This window comes from Ochotona princeps, chromosome 19, assembly GCF_030435755.1.
Source record: "Ochotona princeps isolate mOchPri1 chromosome 19, mOchPri1.hap1, whole genome shotgun sequence".
Classification (NCBI taxonomy): Eukaryota; Metazoa; Chordata; class Mammalia; order Lagomorpha; family Ochotonidae; genus Ochotona; species Ochotona princeps.
The window spans coordinates 49,731,788-49,753,416 of record NC_080850.1 but is presented as its reverse complement, the minus strand read 5'-3'; the positions used below and the strand labels follow the sequence as shown (position 1 = coordinate 49,753,416).

The window sequence follows — 21,629 nt, the reverse complement described above, 5'->3', positions numbered from 1 at the left end:
CTTTCACAGCCTCCTCCCCTTCCCATTGTTCGTGGCTGTCCCATCCCTGCCTTTCTTTTTAAGTCACTCTAGTCCTTCCAGTTTGCATTCTTTAACATGTGAGTCTGGGATCGGCTTGTGATTTCCGCCCAGTGGTGGCCAAGGGCCAGCTCCTGGAGCTGGGGTCCTCACCGTTGCCAAGGATGTGAAGCTGTGCACAGGAGTCCCCTCCAAGCCAAGAGGAGATGAGAAGCAGCTGGGTGCTGCGTCTTCTGTGTCTAGGGGCTGCAGGACCAGGAACCTTCTAGCCTGTGTCACGGGGTGGGCGACAGACAGCTCGCTGCCTCCTCCTCCTCCCTGCACTGCTGCCCACCCTGCCCAACCTGTCCAGCAGCTCCCTGCCAGCAGCTTCACAGAGTGACCTGTGCTGTCCCCATGATGGCACACAACCGAGAGACTGATGCAAGCAAATACAAACGTCACTTGACCTTAATCCTCAGTTTCGGGCAGGCGCTGTGTGTGACTTAGTGTGACCATGCCCAGTCCCATCTGCCATGGTTGGGGAGAGCAGTGCCCTGTGCTGGGCTGAGCTGCCAGCTGGGCGTTGGGCTGGACACTGCTGGAAGGAAGTGGGGGGCCTGCCACAGCGAGCTGCGCCTCCTGTTTCCAGGCTGCTCCTATTCGCTCACACGCTTCCCCATCCTGGATCAGTTCGGAATGGTGGTCCGCTGCCACCCGGGCCTGGCTTCACTTGGAATGTAGCTCATGTGGCAGCAGCCTCAGCCACTTGCTGCATGTGGGGGCTAACTTGGGGTTGCCCTTAGCAGCCCCTTGCCGCCTGCCCTTCGTCGTTTCAGTGGTTAACATGTACGTCTTAGGGTAATGAGCCTAACTGCTCTGGTTCCCTGCTGACAGTGCCAGGCTCCCCACGCGGGGCCGCTCGGTAAATGACGCCGTCGCTCAGCCATCATGTGCTGGCATCCTGGCATTCACCCTCTGTTGACTAGACCTCTCACACATCCCCTCAGCACATTCTGTTGCCCCACCTCCAAAGTGGGCCTGAGTTGGTTTCACATTGGTCACACTGCTGCCCAGTGCTCCCCAGCCAGTCAGCCTGGGCCCTGACCCCAGACCCCTCCCCATCGTCCTGAACTGTCTCTTGAATCCCAGCTGGCATGTCATTTGTGTCCCATGCACCCATTGGAAGTACACGTGATGGAAGTTCCTTACCTGGTTCTTGCAGTCCCGCTGCCAACCCCTTCCTACCTCTGGCCTCACTGTATACCTGCCTCTCCCTCCTCGTGCTGGGGCACACTAGCTGTGCTCTTGGCCCCCAGAAAGGCCTGGGTCACCTTGCATCATGGGGCACCTGCTGTTCCTCTGCCGGATGATCACTGCCTGGGTGGTTTGAGGCTCCTGCCCCTCCCTCGGTGCTGGCAGGCCTCTGCCAACTTTACCTGGGGCTCCTGTCCTTGCTAGCTATTTGACCCCTTGGTCCCATTCCCACATTCCCATGTGTTGCTTTTTTCTTGTACTTAGGATTCTTTGAAACAGCACATCACTCTGGCTTCAGTAGATGAACTATGAGTTTGGGTTGTCCCCCTTGTATGTTCAGTGCCAGCGTGGTCCCTGGTGACAGTAGGTGCCCTGCACTGAGCTGCTGAGTATGTGGACAGGAGGGCATCGAGCACCCCTGAGGTTGTCCCTGCCCATGCCCACCTGTCTCAAGGGCGATGCCTGTTCTAAACTCCTCGCCTCATTTTCTGTTCGTGCTGGGGGAGGCAGGGTGTCTGTGCACATGGTGCTTCTGTTGTCTTGTTCTTTGCCCTTCAGGCTCAGCGTCTCTGTGAGACGTTACTGGTCATATCCATCCGTTCGGAGCATCTCTGTGGGCCTTGATCCACCATAGTGCCTGCACTTCTGCTGTGCGATGCCCACAGAGCATGGGAAGCCATCTTCCTCCCACTCTGCATGCAGGGTGGCTGTCCCTGGGAGTTTTACCCCTTAAGGAATCCCATTCCCAGCAGGGGACCCCCACCAAATGTGGGGGAGGGCAGAGTCCCTCTCGAAATGGAGCCAGATGTGCGCAGTGTTTAATCCGCTGAGCCTGCAGCTTTTCCATGTGATCCTTTTTTGCTCCTCTCCTGGTCAGGAACTAGGCCCACTAAGTGACATCTAACCCTCTTTGGAAGAAGCATTAGGAAGAGCAGATTTTCTCTGATGTCTCCGACTGAAGGTTAGCTCAGAGAAGATGGAGATCATCTCCTGAGGTTCACATCTGCGAAGTGCCTGTGTTGGCACAGTGGTGATGATCTGCTGCCTGGGCAAAGATGGCGGTGGGGAACTCCATTGCCAGCTCCACGGGTGCACAGTGTGGGACTCTGTGTGGGCTTGTCGCTGAGGCAGAAGCCTGGAAGATGGAGACATTCCCAGATAGCATGTCGCAGGTGTCACTGTGCCCCTTGTGTAACAGCTGGCAGCCACCCCCTTGCCGCTCGGCGCCATCCCACACCTGCATTTTACGTAGTTTGCAGTTCTCTGACTGTGGAGCCTTGCTTTCTTGGCGTTAAGTAGCATTCAGGAAAGCTGCTGATGTTCCCCTTTGGATCTGAATTCATGTAGTTCGCCTCCGTAGACACACCTCCGTTCGACCCACCTCTGTCTTGAACGTTCTCTCTCCTCAACATGAATCCCTGTGGTTCCTCGTTGGTGTGGACACCCTGCAAGGGCCACCCTGTCCGTGAAGCTGCGTTTTGCACTAGACAGGGGAAATGACCAGGAACACTTGGTCTGGGAACATCTCTCTGGCCAGCCCTTGGTCACTGCCGACACTACTGACGTGCTATCAGCCTGTTCGTGTGCACATGGCACATGTGGTTAGCCCTCCATGGTACATAAACACGTGTTATTAGCCTGTACATGGTGTAGATAACATGTATTGTTAACCTGTCAGTGGGTACATGACACATGCGATTAGCCTGTGAAGGTGCACATACTGCTTGTTGTTAGCCTGTCTGTAGTATACTTGTCAGCTTGTCCAGGTGCACACATGTTGTCAGCCTGTCCTTGGTGTACATGTTGTCAGCCTGTCCAGGTGCACACATGTTGTCAGCCTGTCCAGGTGCACACATGTACCTGTCCTTGGTGTACATGTTGTCAGCCTGTCCAGGTGCACACATGTTGTCAGCCTGTCCAGGTGCACACATGTTGTCAGCCTGTCCACGTGCACACATGTTGTCAGCCTGTCCTTGGTGTACATGTTGTCAGCCTGTCCAGGTGCACACATGTTGACAGCCTGTCCTTGGTGTACATGTTGTCAGTCTGTCCAGGTGCACACATGTTATTAATCTGTATGGTGTACATGACACACATGCACGTGTGTGTGACACTGAGAGTCCCCAGCACAATAAGAACGTCTCCCTCTCACACCCGGAAGGCAGTGCCCTGAGACAGATCTAAACATCTTCACTTTGGCCAGCGCATGGCATCATCCTATCCTGGCAACCCTTGATTAGGGGCTGTAGACAGATAGAGCTGCCTATGGGTTCAGATGATTACAGGGTGAGACTCTCGGAGTCATCACCTCCAGAGTGGGAGGTCTGGGTAACTTCCATTGGCTGCAGAGTGCTGTGTGGCCTGACAGGCACAGCCGGTGACCATGCTGGGGTCTTCACAGGGTCCTCAAGGCACCAGCTTCAGAGTGCTGTGTAGCCCGACAGGCACAGCCGGTGACCATGCTGGGGCCTTCACGGGGTCCTGGAAGGATCAGGAAAGGCTGTGCTTTCACCTCTGTGGTTGAGCCAAGGAGAAAGGGGAAGACAGGCCTTGAGGTAACACCTTCATGAGATGCTGTTGCAGGCAGGTGAGAGGAGGATATGGGACAGCAGCTTTTCTGAACACACTTTACCCTCACTTACCGTTCGGCCTGTTTTGGATTCCTGTGCCCTGTGACGGTGTGAGGCTGCATGCGTTGTCCCTCTGACTTCAAATCCTTTGAAATCCTAAATCAAGGCAGTGTGCTGCTGCCCAGCTCCCCGCATGGAGCAAAACCCCTGCAGCCACAGAGGAGCCTCCACAGGACACTACCCTTGACTGTGGGCCCCCCTCCAAGAAAGGGGGACAGTGTGGGACTTGACACAAGGTGTCCGTGTCTCTCCAGGCATGGCCAACCATGGTGGGAGCCAGACTCTGGGTCGGTCTTTCTCTGTGGTTCCTGCATGGAGCGTTTGCTGGAGCTTGGGGCTCAGGCAGTGATGTGGCTTTGCTTGCTCTCTGGTGATGGTGGTTGGCCCCCAAAGCTACTGGTGGAGAACCCCAGGTGTGGAGGTAGTAAAGTTGTGTTACACACAGTGAGTTTAGATCTTTAACCCATAAAAATGCATTCTTACTTTGGGAGTGACGGATTCAGGAGTGGTACCAGAAGAGTGGACAGGTCTCTGCGATGATAGGGTGAACTAGAGCAACGTTCTGGATCAGAAGGAAGGCTTGAGCACTGTTGACCAACGGTCCGCTAGGCTCTTGCCATGGCTGTGGGATTTTGATTTCATTCCTGTTGAAGAGCACAGCGTCATACTGCTGGATGTCAGTAGCACCATGCTCGCTGAGCTGCTGGTGGGTTAAAAAAGAAGCTCCCTGTGTATTTGTGTTCTCTTTGTTTAAATGTATTTGCTTTTTAAATGTATTTATTTACTTTCTTGAAAAAGAGAGAGTGGTCTTCCTCCTGCTGGTTTACTCTTCAAATGAGGGCCCGGAGCTGGGCCAAGAGAGGCCGTGAGCTTCAGCTGAGTGTCCCATATAGGCACTGGGGCCCAAGTGCTTGGGTCATCTCCGCTGCTTTTCCTAGGAGCATCAGCAGGGAGCTGCACTGGAAATGAAACAGCCCAGACAGGAGCTGTGACCATAGGGATGCCAGCGTCACAGGCAGAGGCTTTACTTGCTTTAGCACAACACAGGCCCCTCAGATGTTCCATGATAAAAAGTGTTAGCACTTTGGCTACGGGGCGTGTTTGTCAGCAACCCTTCCAAGTGGGCAAGCATTGGACAGAGAGGTGAGTCCCAGTGCAAGACAGAGAGACCAAGGAGGCCCTCGAGGCCGTCCTTGCTCATCCGGGCCCAGCTGGCCTTGTTGGCCACACCGCAGCTGAAGGAGTCCTCACCATGTTCTCTGAGTCTGTTTTACTTTCTTCTGTCTCCACTGTAACTGAGCCTGGACTTCAGGTCTTATGCAAGCAGAAGAGCAGATACAGGACCCTAGATCGTGCTGGCAGGCGTGGGTGGGCTGCAGGCGGCAGGAAGTGTGGCCGTGCCAGCTGCCAAAGCCCTGGTGCTGTAGATTACCACACACCGGGGAGAGTAGACTGCACAGTGCACTTCCTGAGCGTAAATATTCCATCCATGTATGGGGGAAGCAGCTGAGCCCTCCGCGCAGCCAGGCCACACCAGTGGGGAACTGCACAGGCTGGGGATGTACCGAGCATTTCACTGGGCTGTTGGCATGGGCAGAAGAGGGAGACAGTGATGGTGACCCAAGACTACCCACTTTCTTGGATTCTCAACAAATGCTGGACCCAAATTCACTGGATTTTAGTAGAGTTTGGATAAAGAGCGAAGATCATGAACCCATGAAAATACTCGAAAGTACAAAAAGCAAAGAGAAGCTGGCTTTGTGGTTGCTGGCTCGAACCCGCCTGCTGTCTGCTGCACACTGCTCAGCTCTGCTGCTGACGCCACTGGGCCCGAAGCCCTAGAACAGGCAGAGAAGCCTTAGCATGGCTGGGACAGGACAAGTGAGGCAAACCCATTGAAACCATGACACAGCCAGAAATAAATCTCATTTTCTTAGATGAGTGCCTCTGTGTTTTCTTCTTGGCTTCAGTTGGAATCACTTTGCATGCAGTCTGTCTCAAACTGAGAGCATGTGCAAATGCACCTTGTGCTCAGAGGACGGGGTGGCTGGCACTAGTGAGCTCTGGCCAGTGTCTGGAGTGGTGGAGGGGTACAGGTTGGGCATCATGATGTGTACCAGTTTTAAAAGGTTGGAAAGAAGATTTGCTTGTGTCTTGGTAAGCAAGCTCAGCTTCCTGGAGAGCTGTGGATTCGTGCCAGGTGTGTGCTGCACAGTGCAGTGCCCTAAAGCGCTCACGCCTGGCACAGTGGCTGTGCTTCCGGAGTAGCTGCAGGCGCCCTCCAACTTCTCCCACGTGTGGGAGCACAGACCCTTTCATTGTCACAGATCTAGTTATGAATAGGCCTGAGACTTGTCATGCGTCCAACTGTTTAAGTACCGGGGTGCTGAGAAAGGTGGGCCCGAGCAGATTAGCATGGGTGCAAGAGATAAACCCAACCCAGAACCAGAGTATTTTGAGACTGGGTAGTCTATGAAGCAACTTGCTAGCTTCACATATAATTAAAACCTTACTTCCCATAAAATACAAGCATGAGCATGAAATTGGAGTGTATTGCTTAATATATAATTTTATCTTAATATCAGGAATAATTCTGAGTTTCATCAAATAAGTTCTGAAGGAATACACATTTATTTGCAATATCTTCTGACCTGAGTTGACAGTATCAGGAAATATCTTTTGAGTTTCAGTTTTTAAAAACTTACATAAGCAGATTTTATATAGGTCATGTGTAGCATTTTAAGAGCATACTTACACTTCCCACCTGCCCTTCCTCCTCTTCCTCTCGTTAAATTTTGCAGTGATGGATTGTCAGTGTACTCTCTAACCCTCCACTAAGTGAAGAATTCAGCAAGGAGTGACAGTGCAGACAGCAGCATAAGCTGTCTAAATCTCAGAATGTCCATTTTGCTCTTGTACATTGCTGTGTTTGTACTTTCCATATTAGTTGCTACAAATCAAAGAGACCATTTATCTTTTGGGAACTAACTTATTTGTTTTGTTGCAAAAGACAGGATTTCATTCTCTCTCTCTCTCTTTAGATTTATTTTTATTTGAAAGGCAAATTTTCAGAGAGAAAGAGAGAGAGATCTTCCAGTGGCTGGTTCACTCCCCAGATGTCTGCAGTGGCCAGAGCTGAGCTGATCTGAAACTGGGAATTTCGTCGAGGTTTTCCATGTGGGTGCATGACCCAAGGACTTGGGCCATCCTCTGCGGCTTTCCTAGGCCATAAGCAGAGAGCTGGATGGGAAGTGGGGCAGCCGGGACACAAGCCAGCGCCCATGTGGGATCCCAGTGCTTGCGGGCAGAGGTTGACCCATGGAGCCATTGTGCCAGTCCCAGGGTTTTGTTCCTTTTATGGCTGAGTAGTAGACATTGGTGTATATAAACCTCCTCTTTTTTACCCAGTCATTGGTTGATGGATGTCTGGGTTGGTTCCATCTCTCAGCCATTGTGTATTGTGTTGCTGTAGACACGGGGTTCCAGATAAGTCTTTGATATGATTTCATTTCCTTTGGATACATTCCCAGGAGTGGGATGGCTAGCCATATGGTGCCTCTATTTTAAGACCTCTGAGGAGTCTGCAGGAGTCTTCCATAGTGATTCCCACCAACAGTAGGTACCTTTTCCCCACATCTTCCTCAGCATTTACTGTATTTTGGTTTTTGCATGGTAGCCATTCTCACTGTGCTGAGGTGAAACCTCAGTGTGGTTTGCATCTGCATTTCCCTGCTGACTGATGGTTCTGGGCACCTCTTCATGTGTCTGACGGCCATTTGTGTTTCATCTTTTGAGGAATGCTTGTTCATATCTTGCACGTTTCTTCACTGGGCTGTCGCTGAATTACTGGGTTGGGGGTGACTGCCAGGCCTTCTGGTCTCCACGCTGCTGCTGTGGACTTCCTGGTCAGCAAGCCTTGGCCTGGTGCAGGGAGTCCGTCTGCTCTTAAAGAGAGCTAACCTGGCAGCGGAGCCACGGAGCTTGCCCGGACACTGAGAAGTGCTGAGGGTAGGGCACGGTCTCTCGTGTTTCCACTCTCCCCTGTTCAGGCAGATGAGGCCAGGGGCTCCAGCCCTGTTCATGACTCTCCGAACCTGAGCTCGTGAATTCATGAACTCACTTTGCAAGCTTTGTGAAGTCTCTCAGAAGTTACAAAGTGGAAGGTCTAAGGTCTTTAAACATGTGGCAGAATGCAGAACGCAACTTCTCACCGTAAAGAGTGGCAGACTTTGTAACTCTCATAGAGAGAATCTCCACTAGACTACACAGGCCAAGTTGATTAATTCCATGGTGTTCTACAGCATCTCCCTGGAGTGTTGTAATTATTAAGTGCATGATTAGTGTCGCCCATATCTGAAAACTAGTCACCTTTGGTGTAATTCCTCGCGTAGGTTCTTCGTGCAGACAGCAGCAGGGTATGTTTGTAGGGTAATTATACCTTTTATCAGTTGAGATCTTTTTTTTACTTTAGTAAGCATTCAATTTTCTTCAAGTTTTAAAAGGTTTGTGTCATATAAATAGTAGGATATAATTAATGGGTACTTTGTCTTACTTGGGAGGAAGAACAGGTGGTAAGTTCTTAAGACATGGATTCAACTGTTTATAAACCGAAGAATTGGCAAGGGGATTGTCTGTGTCTCACACACACTGGTTTCACTTAGCTGTCTGAGATGATCTCATTTCTATAATTTTGATTCAGTTTATATTTGCAGTTCTCACTTCCCTGGGTCCAGTTCACACCTGGCGCTGTCCTCACTCCTGTGAGTTCACAAAGAGGGAAGAAATTTGTGGTGGCCAAGGAGCACACTGCAGTTATGTTTGTGTTGTTGGATGCCCAGACACTTACGTGTGGATCAATATTGAAATCCGTGCAGAGTTTGTCCACTAGTCTGTCTTTCCTCAATATCTTGTAACAGTTCCTACTGGGATAGCAGTAAACCTTAGATGTTTAGAGAGGTCTGTAGTTCTTAGAATGGTGACAATTCCATGCATCAAGAGAAATATTATTCAGAAAATGTTTAAAATTTCTAGAGTGGCATTGAAAATGTCTACTTTGGCCAACATGAAATAAAGGAGAAAATATTCAAGTTTCTCTTTGAAGCGACGGTGGAATCCAGTAGATACAGAGCATGGTTTTCAGCTGTCAGGCAGCCAAGGACATCGTCCCTGGAGCAGGGGCCATGGGTAGTCACCCAGGAAGCAGTGTCCGACCACAGGTCAGGGAGGGCAAGCCGGGAGAAGCCCAGGAGGCCTCCCGAGACAAAGGGGCAAAAGTGGGGCTAGGGATTGAGGAGGCAGGAGCTTCCCACTCGTCATCTTCCCTGGACACTGGCCAGCTGGGAATGAAGCAGACTGTTGCAGGCCAGGGAGGGGTCTGCAGAGAGTGGGCTGGGTGTGCTGGATGGGCAGCCATGCTCCACGTGGGTGAGCGAGCCGCCAGCCTCAGAACTCGTGCTGTGTCCCCTGAGGGCGCCTGCCCTGCGCGGGGATCCTGGTTGTTCATTTGCTCTGTGTTTCACACATTATTTTCACGTGCGTTTCTGCCCCAGGGTTTGGGGGGTGCAGAGGCAAGTGAGATGAATCCCGCTTGGGGAGTGCATCTCCCTGTACTGGACATCACTCCCCCTGCCTTCAGTTTCTTGTGCCTGAGCTTCCTGTGTCAGAACTCGAGAACAGAGCGTCTCTTGGTGATGTCTCTGTAGGAGCCAGCTCTCCGGTCCTCAGTGTCCACGCCACTGCTGACAGCCCTGACGAGTGGTCAGGGGGAGCCTCAGCTGGGGGAGGGGTGTCAAAGGACAGTGTACGGAAGGGTGGCCGTCCCCACCACTGCCGCACGGCTCATTCTCACAGCACATTCCCAGCCGGGACCCACTGCCCGCACCCTTTGGCTCCTGTCTGGTGCAGGGAGATGCTGCCTAGGCAGGGACAGGACAGGGGACATCTTCCTCTTGACCAGATCCCCTGCTCCGCTCTGACGTCCAGGGATACCTGCTGGGTGCTTTCACAGTCCGTTTCCTCAGGACACGCCTTCCCAGCTGGTCCTTTGCAACAAAGCCGAGGTCATCCCAGAGCCCTCTGGCGTGGGGGTCGTGCTGTTGGACAGCCCCAGGCCTGAGGTCATGCAGAGGGCTCCTGGCCCTGTGTGGCCCGATGAGCTGGTCTCGGTCAGTGACTGCTCTCTGAGCCACCTGGTCTCGTGTCCACACGTCCGCAACCTTTTGTGCTGGCAGGTGTGGTCTGTGTCTCTGAAGGGGTCAGGGGCAAACACGGAGGGGACTCTTCAACCTTTCCCCAAGGCTCTGGCCACCCCAGCTGTTCAGGTCACCTGCACAAGTGTGGAGGCACAGTGCGGCCTGACCCCCCCGCTTCCCATGCCAGGTGGGCTGCGGGCTTGTGACCGCCGCCTCCTCACCTCACAGCTCACACTGCTGGCTGACTTTCCTCAAGCAGTGGTCACACCCTGAGCCCTGAGGGCCTCTCAACTTTGCTCCTGCCAACTCCCTGTGACCTTAAGAGTGTCCTTTGTCCTGGCTGAGGAGACACAGGGTGCAGACCTGGTGGCGCTGTTGCCCACTGCGCTGAGACGGCGGTCAGGAGTGGGGCCTCGCAGGGCCTGCTGCACCCTGAGTCCAACGATGTGTGTTTGAAGAGTAGGAACCAGGGGTCACCCTGTTGTGGTTGTTACATGTGGTGTATGTGCAGGGTACCCACAGTTATGTTGTGTGCCATGACCACGGACATATCATGTGTCCACCCAAACCAAAAATAAAAGACTAAGTATAAAAGTCAAGCTCTAAATCCAGCGGAACAGAGCTACTGCCTACAGGGGAAAACAACCCGTCCCGCTGTTTCTAACTGTAGATTGTTTGAAACCATTCTTGCTGGCTGAGGAGCTGGGGGAGGTACTGGGGTCCTGGTAGGTGGGTCAAGCATCCAGTAGCCGATGGCAGGTGCTTGGGTGCGGGGACGCCAGGCAGTAGGGAGGACCCAGCTGGCTGGATCACAAAGTGTGCTGCTGGGGAGCAGGCTCAGAGTAGGTGACAGCCGAGAATTCCCCTCGCAGCTCCTTTGAGGCAGCTTTATTCTTTTTCAAACATTGCTGCCAGGGACTGCAGGGTCAGCCCCAGTGTGTGAGCTGCTTTCTTTCCTTGGACCCATCTGGAGGGTGAAGGCCTGGGATTAATATAGGATGCATTGCACTTGTAAGCTGTGCTGTGTGCTCTTGGGTAGAGGATTTGTGGCAAGTTAAATTTAAAAACACACATGACCTTTCTCATAAAGTAGAAGCAGAAGTGGGAAAGCAGACGAGGGACAGGAGTGGTAAGCCGCACCCAAAGGAGGCCAGGGCCTTCTCGGGCGGAGCCTCTGTGGGCGCTGAGCGGGCAGGGGGCGGGGTGGACTAGAAAGCGAGTGCTCCTCACTGAAGGAGGCTTTGAGGCTGAAGCAAAGAGCCTCAAAGGCATTTCACAAGGGGCGAGGAATGATGGCGGCGGAGTCCCCATGGCTTCTGGAGCAGAGCACCTGGGACCTGCTGGTATGGTAGCCTAGTGGCTAATGTGCTCGCCTTGCACATGCCAGGATCCCATGTGGGAGCTGGTGCTAATCCCACTGGCCCCACTTCCCATCCAGCCCCCTGCTTGTGGCCTGGAAAAGTAGTTGAAGACAGCCCAAAGCCTTAGGACCCTGCACCCGTGTGGGAGACCTGGAAGAGGCTCCTGGCTTCGGATCGCCTCGGCTCCAGGCGTTGTAGCCACTTGAGGAGTGAAGAAGCTGCACGTGGGAGATCTTCCTCTCTGTCTCTCCTCTCTATATATCTGTCTTTCCAGTGAACATAAAATTAAAAACAGACACACACACTAAGAACTGCTGGGCAGGGCATGGGCAGGTTGCCCTGCTGCCGACTCTCCCCCTCCTTCCCCTCTACCTTCCGTTCGTGACTCTGCACTGAGGGAGCACCTTGGGTGCTGCTCCCTCTGTCGGTGGCAGCCAGTGGTCCATCCCACCTTGAGCATGTGGGTGCTGCCGTGGGGATGGGGGTGTTTACCTGCCTGGGTCACATGGTTAGATTTACAGAGGAGGCTGTGTTAAATGTCCCCTGCTGGGGCTTTACTGTTGACTCCTAATGACCTCAGACAGGAGGCGTCCGCAAGCATCCTTCGGCCCTGTCTGTTTCTTAGTGGTGCTCCGTCCGCAGGATCTGGGTGCTGTGCACCTGTGCCTGAGGACACGATGGCTCCCCTTCACTGGCTAGTTCCTGTCGTGAACATGCGGTCAGGGCCTCTGCACACCTTCCCAGGCCGCAAGGCTTCCAGGAGCGTTCTCTCATCCTCCCCTCCCTGTGCAGTTAACGCAAGGCACTGAGGTCCCAGGCGCGCCCTACACTTGAGCCCCATCTGGGCGTGAGCGGGGGTGTCCAGGGCTCAGCCTCTGGCAGCAAGTGCTTTTACTGTTTCCAAACTGAAGGCCACTTGAACATCCTTCAGAGAAAAAGGGAGTGACAAGACTCAATGGGAGACGCCTGCCAGATGGTGCAGGAACGAGATGGGATAAGCAGGAGTGTGTCCAAGTGTTTCAGATGCAAACTGCCAAGCGCAAAAAGGTACAGGTCACATCAAAGAGACTTTTAAGTAAGAAAACAGACTTGGGACTAGCTCCTTCAGGACAAATGCAGGGTAAAGTTCCAAACTGGTGAGAGGCTGAAGGTGGAGCAGAGGTGAGGCGGGAGGTGCAGTCCCACAGAATGACCTCAAACACGGGAACGGGTGGGGCTGTCAGAGAGAGTGACCTGCAGCTGGCCGCGGGGGTCCCCTGAAGGAGTTGTCCTCGTCCTGCTGCTGTCACCATCACCACAACTCCCCTTCCCCTCCTCCCCTCTTCCCCTCCTCTCCCCTCCCCTCCTGTCATCTCCTCTTTCCCCTCCCCTCATCTCCTCCCCTCTCTTCTCCCCTCCCCTCTCATCTCCCCTCCTCTCCCTTCCCCTCTCCTCATCTCCCCTCCTCTCCCTTCCCCTCTCCTCATCTCCCCTCCTCTCCCTTCCCCTCTCCTCATCTCCCCTCCTCTCCCTTCCCCTCCCCTCCTCTCCCCTCCCCTCCTCTCCCTTCCCCTCCTCTCCTCCCCTCCCTCTCCCTTCCCCTCCCCTCCCTCCTCTCCTCTCCTCCTTCTCCTCCTCTCATCTTCTCTTTCCCCTCCCCTCATTTCCTCCCCTTCTCTCCCCTCATCTCCCCTCCTCTCCCCTCCCCTCCTCTCATCTCCTCCTTCCCCTCCTCTCATTTCCTCTTTCCCCTCCTCTCATTTCCTCTTTCCCCTCCCCTCCTCTCCCCTCCCCTCCTCTCATCTCCCCTCCCCTTCTCTCCCTTCCCTTCCCCTCCTCTCCCTTCCCCTCCCCTCCTCTCCTCTCCCCTCCTCTCCACTCCTCCCCTCTCGTCATCTCCTCTCCCCTCCTCTCATCTCCTCCCCTCCCCTCCTCTCCACTCCTCTCATCTCCTCCTTCCCCTCCTCTCATCTCCTCCCCTCCTCTCCCTTCCCCTCCCCTCATCCCCTCCCCTCCTCTCCCCTCCCCTTCCCTCCCCTCCTCTTCCCTCCCCTCCTCTCCACTCCCCTCCTCTTATCTCCTCCCCTCCTCTCTACTCCCCTCCCCTCTACTCCCCTCCCCTCCTCTCCTTTCCCCTCCCCTCCTCTCCTTTCCCCTCTCCCTTCCCCTCCCCTCCTCTTTCCTCCTCTCCACTCCCCTCCTCTCATCTCCTTCCTCTCCCCTCCCCTCCCGTCATCTCCCCTCCCCTCCTCTCATCTCCTCCTTCCCCTCCTCTCCCTTCCCCTCCCCTCAACTCCTCTCCACTCCCCTCCTCTCCCTTCCCCTCCCCTCCTCTCATCTCCTCCCCTCCTCTCCTCTCTCTTCCCCTCCCCTCAACTCCTCTCCTCTCCCCTCCTCTCCCCTCCTCTCCCTTCCCCTCCCCTCAACTCCTCTCCTCTCCCCTCCTCTCCCTTCCCCTCCCCTCAACTCCTCTCCACTCCCCTCCTCTCCCTTCCCCTCCCCTCCTCTCATCTCCTCCCCTCCTCTCCCCTCCCCTCCTCTCCTCTCCACTCCTCTCCCCTCTTCCATGCCTGAGTGCGGCAGTAACCGCCAAGTCTTTGCCATGGCGGAGTTTCCAAGCTCACACAGATGGTTGATGCTTGTCAGGTAGTGAACCAGATGAATGCTGGAAGCTGAGTCTGCATTAGGTTGATAACTGGCTAATTCCAGCAGACATGGGGTGTGAATGAAGAGAGCTATAGCTGATACGCCACATGCAGGAAGCTTGTTCTGGGACTTGAGGCCGTGCCGTTTGAGTTGCGTTTCACATTTTGCGAACTCTAAGTGGGTATAGTTGGAAATATTTTACTATATGAAATCTGTTTTTAAATCATAGTGTATGTGTGTGTGTGTGTGCATGTGTTGGTTTTTAGAAGTTAATATTATGACAATTCCTAAAAGATTTAGCATAAATGTTGGACATATAAGCAGAACTGCACAAATGCCCTCCGTTGTTCTCCCCCGTTTAGTACCTGCATGAAAATGGGATTGTCCATCGTGATCTCAAACCGGAGAATCTGCTCTATGCCACGCCAGCCCCAGACGCGCCACTCAAAATCGGTGAGGACATTTCTGAGGTCCCGGGGCGGAAGGCGTGGGTTCTGCGAGAGGATGCAGCTCGGTGGGGAGCTGGTGCTGATTTTGGGGCCTTCGCTGGGAGTTGGTGCGTGCAGCCAGTGCTTGGCCGCGGGCACAGAGATGGACCCACTCTTAAGAGATGCCAGGGTCTCAGCGGGGATCTTGAAGGTTGTCAGCAGCGGCCAAGCAGAGACCTGACAATGCTGAGCTCATGTACCTGAGCAGGGGATGAGAAATTTGTCACTTACTGTGCAGATTGCTTGACAATTCGACACAAAGTGCTTGGTGTAGATTGGCGAATCCAGGCTCTGAACCCCTGTGGGCATGAGCAGAGACAAACTGTGACTGTTTCCCAGAATGCACCCCTACACTGCGGGCGAGGGGAGTTCAGATGAGTTCAGAAGCGTGAGATTGACGAGGTTAAGGGGTTTAGTCTGTGAGGTATTCCCAAGAGCCCTCACATGTAGACCGTGACACTCATGTGTAAGCTGTCTGTGAGGCTTCTCACACACAAGCCTCATTGACTCTGGGAACCTCCCCATCCTCCCAGGCAAACCCCCTCCCTTCCCAGTAACCAAAAGATTGTGTGAAAGTTATGGTTGACCTGAACTGGGCTCTGATTGGTCTTCCGGAAAAGACTGTCGGTCCACTTTTCAGACTGTCAATCATGGAAGCTTTGAAGTGTGTCCCTTGGGTGGACTCTGCTTAGCAGACCTGCACTGTTCCCTGCATGGTTACCGCGTCACCAGGTGCCAACATGACGAATAAGCCATTCAGTCCTGGGGAGCTCAGGTGGTGCAAGGTGCCCGAGGAAGCCAGAACTAGGGGTTCCCTTGCCTCAGCCGTCCAGTGAGACCATTGATCCTTAGAAGGTGTTTGTTAGAGTGAGTGCAGGACCATGGACAGACCCTGACTTGGGCAGGCAAGAGAGGGCTTCCTCAGAGATGGGCCTGCCCCGCCTGCCGCCCTGCCCTGCCTGCCACGCCTGCCGCCCTGCCCTGCCTGCCATGCCTGCCGTCCTGCCCCGCCTGCCGCCCTGCCCCGCCTGCCACGCCTGCCACGCCTGCCACGCCCTGCCACGCCTGCCGTGCCTGCCCTGCCTGCCACGCCTGCCGCCCTGGGCTGGTGGCTGGGGGAGGGAGGCAGCCCCTCCTCCCTCGTGCTTGGAGGAAGTTGAAAAGGGGATTCCTCTTCCATTCTTCAAGTGAGAGTAGATTGTAATTGCAGGGCACTAGAACTGACTTCACATATGTTCAAGCCAGATGAACTTTGATATCTGTTTATTTTCAGGGCTTAAAAAGTTTAATTTGTTGTCTCAATAAGCAAAAAAAAAGGTTCTGAATTAGATCCCTAATTCTGTGCCATCCCTTATCTACTGTAACGTACATCTCAGAATTAATACAATTGCAGCACGTGCAACGTGACAACCAGTACATCAAGGAGATGTAGCTTGTTAGCTGACGGCTGAGAGTGGTGGGGAAATGTACAGGCCAGTGGGAGGTCTTGCAGGTGCACCTAAAGCTGCATCTCCCTCTGATGCAAAGTGCACTTGACTGGCTCGCTCTGAGCTTCTCCCAGGTGACCTGTGTGCACTTGCAGCCCCTCCTGCCCAACATACAGACAGGCAAGTGGGCACCCACGTTGGCTCCGCGGGGCAAGCTTGGACACAGGCCAAGACACAGTTTGCTTCACCTAATTTCTCTCTTGCATTGTCAGCTGATTTCGGACTCTCCAAAATCGTGGACCACCAGGTGCTCATGAAGACCGTGTGCGGCACCCCGGGGTACTGCGGTAGGCACCCCCACACCGACTGTGATGCTGGGTTGTTTTGATGTGACCCTTGGTGACTTCTGCAAAGCCAGGGTCCTGTCCTCATAAGTGCTGGAGACCTGGTGTGCCGCGCTCAGTGCTGGGGGCGGAGTCGTTGGCCACTGCATGCCTGCAGGAGCAGGACCCCCACCGGGAGTGGGGGCAGTGGACAGAGGCCTGTGGGACCAGGCCTTGGAATTGCAGCCACCCACAGGCTGGGAGTGTGAGGAGAATGACTGGTGCTCACTCACAGGCGGACAGGATAGCAAGGATGCCGGGTGGAGCCTGGCCTCTTAGGGCACTGGCCTCTTGGCTAAGGCGGCCTCTGGGAGCCAGCCCTGCCTGGGTTCCCAGATGGACTATGGACATATCCCGCCTCCCAGATCTGTTCTAACGGATCAATCTAGCTTCTGCTGGCTGCCATGATCAGGAGCTGCTGGCACAGACCACAGCTGGAGGCCCAGGAAGGGAGGTTTCTGGTTGGCATTCACTGGGCTAGATGAGACTGGCGCCCTCTGCGGCAGCAAGCTCTGTCCCCACACTACCACTCAGCTGTCCCCTACACACCTGCTGCATGCTCAGGCCTGCCCTGTCACTCAGCCCTGTGTTGTCACTCACCTATCCACAGTGTGGTCTGGCTGACTGGGCCGGTGCCACCAGGATGTGCGGTCTGTGAAGGGGTAGATAGAGCAGACCTGGGCAGTGCCTGCGGAAGCAGCAGGAGACAGAGCCTCCCGCTGTGCTCTGCTCTGTGTCAGGGTCAGCCCAGAGTGGTTGCCAGGGTAGCTCCACGGACTCCAGAAATCCAAGAGGAGAGCAGGGAGTTGTTCACTGAAGGAAGTCTATTACGAGCCCGTGGTGGAGCGTACACCCTCACTCACAGAAACCCAGAGGGTCCCGTGATCCCCGAGCCCCCTCGTCCAGCCGTCAGTGCTGGGAAAGGCCAGCCCACGTACAAGGGGTACATGGTGCACAATTTCCCCTCCATACTAATGGACATGAATTGGTACAACTTCCTTTTGTGAAATGTTTGCCAAGGACCTCTTTGCAAGGGTCCCCTCTTATTTTAAATCTCAGAGTTGCTTGGTCTCTGAAGGAGTGGAAGTTAAACGTTTGTGATCCATGTCTGTGCGCATCAACCTCCTCTGCATACCTGCGTGTCCCTCTGATGAATTGGTTTTCCTGATGGAGGCCACCTGCCGCCTCCTTGCCACTGTTTTCCACAAAGCCACCGATTACACTGGGCAGCATCCCTGGCTCTCTGTGAAACCCTCGCCTCATGCCACAAGCTCTTGACTGGCCCTGCGGCAGCTTGAGGCCAAAGTCAGAGCTGTGAGCCCAGAGTATTCAGGAGAGCTATGACTCCTGAGGCCAGCCCGTGTCCCTCCCCTGGGGTGACCCCCACCCTGGTGGCTGCTCTGTGGGTCCCTGGGGATCCCCAAGAGGCCAGCCTGTGTCCCTCCCCCGGGGTGTCCTCTTGCCCCTTGATGGCAGCTCTGTGGGTCCCAGGGATCCCAGGATTGGACACCCAGGCCCTGCAAGCTGCTTGCTGTCATCCTCCCCACTGGCGTCCACATGTGGAAGGGAGGGTCTAGAAGGGTGTGCCTGCCTGCTGTGGCCCACGCACTTGTGGCTCACACATCGCCCTGTCCACCGGGGATCACGTCAGAGGAGGCTGGCCATGATCCCGGGGCTGCCTGTGCGGAGCAGCCCCAGGCTCAGCCAGGCTGGCCTCGTCCAGCCTCGTCCAGCCTCATCTGGCCTCATTTGGCCTCATCTGGCCTGGCTGCTGCAGCAAAATAACAACAGAGATGGAGCATGGGAAGTCCAGATCCAGGTAGCTGCACCTGCAGGGTCTGGTGAAGATGCTCCCTGGGTCACAGAAGGAGCCCTTGGAGGTGTCCCTGCTGGGTGGGGTGTCAGAGCCCTGTGAGCTCCTCAGATTAGGTGGACTAAGGCTCTGCCCCCCACTCAGAAAGTCTCCATCCGCATAGCCTGCTCACTTCCTTACCCTGACACCTGGGGAGGGGTGGGATTTGAAGCCATAAATTTGTGGGAACTTGGGGGGAGTGCTTTAAGGGGAGAGTTAGGAAGAGTTAGGAAGCTCCCACCATGCCATAGATGCAGCAGGTCCCACGCCAGGAAAATGCAGTGACGTGGCATAGCCTCAGGCATGCAGTGGGCTGATTTCTCTGGGGACGTTTGCCACCAACCTGTCCACGGTCATCCCACTCCATGCTGCCACTGTCCACAGTCATCCCACTCCATGCTGCCACTGTCCACAGCCATCCCACCACCCCACACTGCCACTGTCCACCACCATCCCACTACCCCATGCTGCCGCTGTCCATGGCCATCCCACCCCACACTGCCACTCTCCACAGCCATCCCACCACCCCACACTGTCACTGTCCATGGCCATCCCACCACACACTGTCACTGTCCACGGCCATCCCATCCCACGCTGCTGTTGTCCACAGCCATCCTCCCACCCCACGCTGCCACTTGTCCACAGCCATCCCACCCCACGTTGCCGCTGTCCACGGCCATCCCACCACCCCACACTGCCACTGTCCACGGCCATCCCACCCCACACTGCCACTGTCCATGGCCATCCCAGCACCCCACACTGCCGCTGTCCACGGCCATCCCACCACCCCACACTGCCACTGTCCACGGCCATCCCACCACCCCACACTGCCACTGTCCACGGCAATCCCACCACCCCACACTGCCACTGTCCACGGCCATCCCAACCCATGCTGCCGCTGTCCACGGCCATCCCACCACCCCATGCTGCCACTGTCCACGGCCATCCCACCACCCCACACTGCCACTGTCCACAGCCATCCCACCCCATGCTGCCACGTGTGCTTTGCCAAGAGCATGAGTCCCATTTGTTCCTCCCCGTCTCTGTTCTGCTTCCAGGTCATGGAGACAGCGGGGTGCAGGGAGCCCTGAGGTCAGTGGCTCGGGGTTGATTGTCTTATCTCCAGCCACCAACCGGTGGACAAAAGGAGTAGACGAGAACTGAGGACAGAATTTGAAGCAAGGCAAGGATTTCCCACAGGAGGCAGAGCAGTGGCTTGGTCCTGGCTGTCTAACAGCATGCACTAGCAGGTCCCACACGTGTGGGCTGGGCCCGTTTCCTGGACGGCAGGGTCAGAAGCAGACTCGAAGGGACTCTGGCCGCAGCTGTGACTGTGGCAGGCAGCTCTGGCCCACAGTGTGGCCGAGTGGCCCTTCTGTGAAGCGATGACTGGTCACTTAGGAAACCAACATCGAGTGTCTGACAGACTCCAGGGAAGCATAGGTAACTAGGGCAGCCTGGCACGGTCTGCTGTCCTAGGTGGTCACAGGCATCGGGGAGGAGCGGCCAGTGCGCAGCACGTCTTGGTTGGTGTCATGAGTTCCCTGCTGCTCTGGGTCTGGAGGGGAAGCAAGTGGGCTGCTTTGACAGACAGGCGTCTGAGTGGCCACAGGACAGGGTGGGAGGCTCAGCCATGACAAGGGGCCTGGTGGGGGCTGCAGGGAGAGCCAGGTCACGGAGGCCAAGACGTCACAGCTGTCGTCCCTGTGTTGCTGCCCAAGGTCAGGATGAGGTTAGGAAGGAGGGATGTGAATGCTCACCAGGCCGTGGGGTCAGGCGACGCTCACCAGGCCAGGCCGTAGGGTCAGGGCAGCTCTCTGAAATCCCCTGAATTAAGTATACGCCTTGATGGCTCTGGGACAGCGAGTTAGACTGCTCTCGTAGGGCCTGCTGCCTTGGCATGTCAGCAGTCCACACACACGGCTTTCAGGGGGCAGCATGTTCAGCTTGCCCCTCGTCATTCTGAAAGCCCACCACGTGCTGGGAACAGCATTCAGTCTCTTGCTGAAACAGGACCGTCTTGCTGGGGATGCCATCTAGTGGCCATAGCTTAGTTCTGCATGTTCCCTGGTGTGTCGCCACAGGGACTGTTGGGGAAGGAGGTAGACTGAGTCACCACTGCTCCCCAGGGTCGCAGGGGTCTCAGCCGGGGCCACATCCAGGCGTCTGGATTCAGAAATTTTCTGTATAGTGATGAAATCATTCTACAGAAAATCAGGCTGCTTACAAGGAAGGCCACTATGCCCTGGAGGGTGGCCCTGAATTCCAGCCCATGTATGTGGGTCCTGTTTGGTGTCACTCTAAGGATGGGTAGGTAGAGACTGTTCACGGGAAGGGTTGGAAGTGAGCCCCGAGTCCAGTGTTGGTGGGAGTCTTTGTGGCAAGAATGTGGTGTTACAGATTGTTCTTTGATGAGGCGAGGACTCGGGGTGTCTACCAGGACACACTCAGAAACAGCAGCTCCTGACACCCATAGGTCCTGGAATTAGAAGGCACGGCTCACCACACAGGCCTGTGGGTGGCCAGGAGGACCAAGGCTGGAGCTCAGGCACCCCAGCTGAGCAGGCCAGAGCCAGCTGGGGTGGATCCCATGTGGATTGGTTCTTGGGTGCCCTGACACCAAGGCACCTCTAGAGTGGCCTGTCAAAGGCCTGCCCCTGGCTGGGCCCTGGCCCCTGCCCTTGGCTGGGCCCTTTCCCTTGCCCCTGGCTGAGCCCTTGCCCCTTGCCCTGGCCCCTGGCTGAGCGCTTGCCCCTGCCCTGACCCTTGGCTGGGCCCCAGCCCCTGCCCCTGGCTGGGCCCTTGCCCCTGGCTTGCCCTGGCCCTTGCCCCTGGCTGGCCCTGGCCCCTTGCCCCTGGCTGGGCCCTTGCCCCTTGCCCCTTGCCCCTGGCTGGCCCTGGCCCCTGGCTGGGCCCTTGCCCCTTGCCCCTGGCTTGCCCTGGCCCTTGCCCCGGGCTTGCCCTGGCCCTTGCCCCTGGCTGGCCCTGGCCCCTTGCCCCTGGCTGGTCCCTTGCCCCTTGCCCCTTGCCCCTTGCGCCTTGTCCCTGGCTGGCCCTGGCCCCTGCCCCTGGCTGGGCCCTTGCCCCTTGCCCTTGTCCCAGCCCCGGCCCCTGGCTGGCCCTTGCCCCTGCCCAGCCCTGGCCCCTGGCTGGGCCCTTGCCCCTGGCCCCTTCCCCTGGCTGGCCCTTGTCGTCTTCAAGAAATAAACAGCCCTGATCTGCAGCAGAAAGGGTTGTTTCTTTAAAACATCAGAAGCATAGTAATATACTGAGAATTGTTCTGATGCAGCATATGCTGCCTATGGATTTCTCATATTATGTGTTGAAGAATATTAATTCTCTACCCAATTTACTTAAGGTTTTTATAATGAAAAGTTGCTGTATTTTATCAAATGCTTTGTCTGGGTCTATTGAAATA

General features: G+C 55.5%; 1 protein-coding gene across 1 annotated transcript in view; it reads left to right on the top strand.

The window, feature by feature from the left end:
- The window catches only part of CAMK4 (calcium/calmodulin dependent protein kinase IV), a 193,702-nt gene that overhangs the window by 158,892 nt on the left and 13,181 nt on the right, over nt 1-21,629 (top strand). Inside the window, exons 8-9 of the mRNA XM_058677394.1 lie at nt 14,424-14,514; nt 16,249-16,323. Of these exons, the coding sequence (XP_058533377.1) occupies nt 14,424-14,514; nt 16,249-16,323 (166 nt within the window). The remainder of the gene's footprint in view (nt 1-14,423; nt 14,515-16,248; nt 16,324-21,629) is intronic.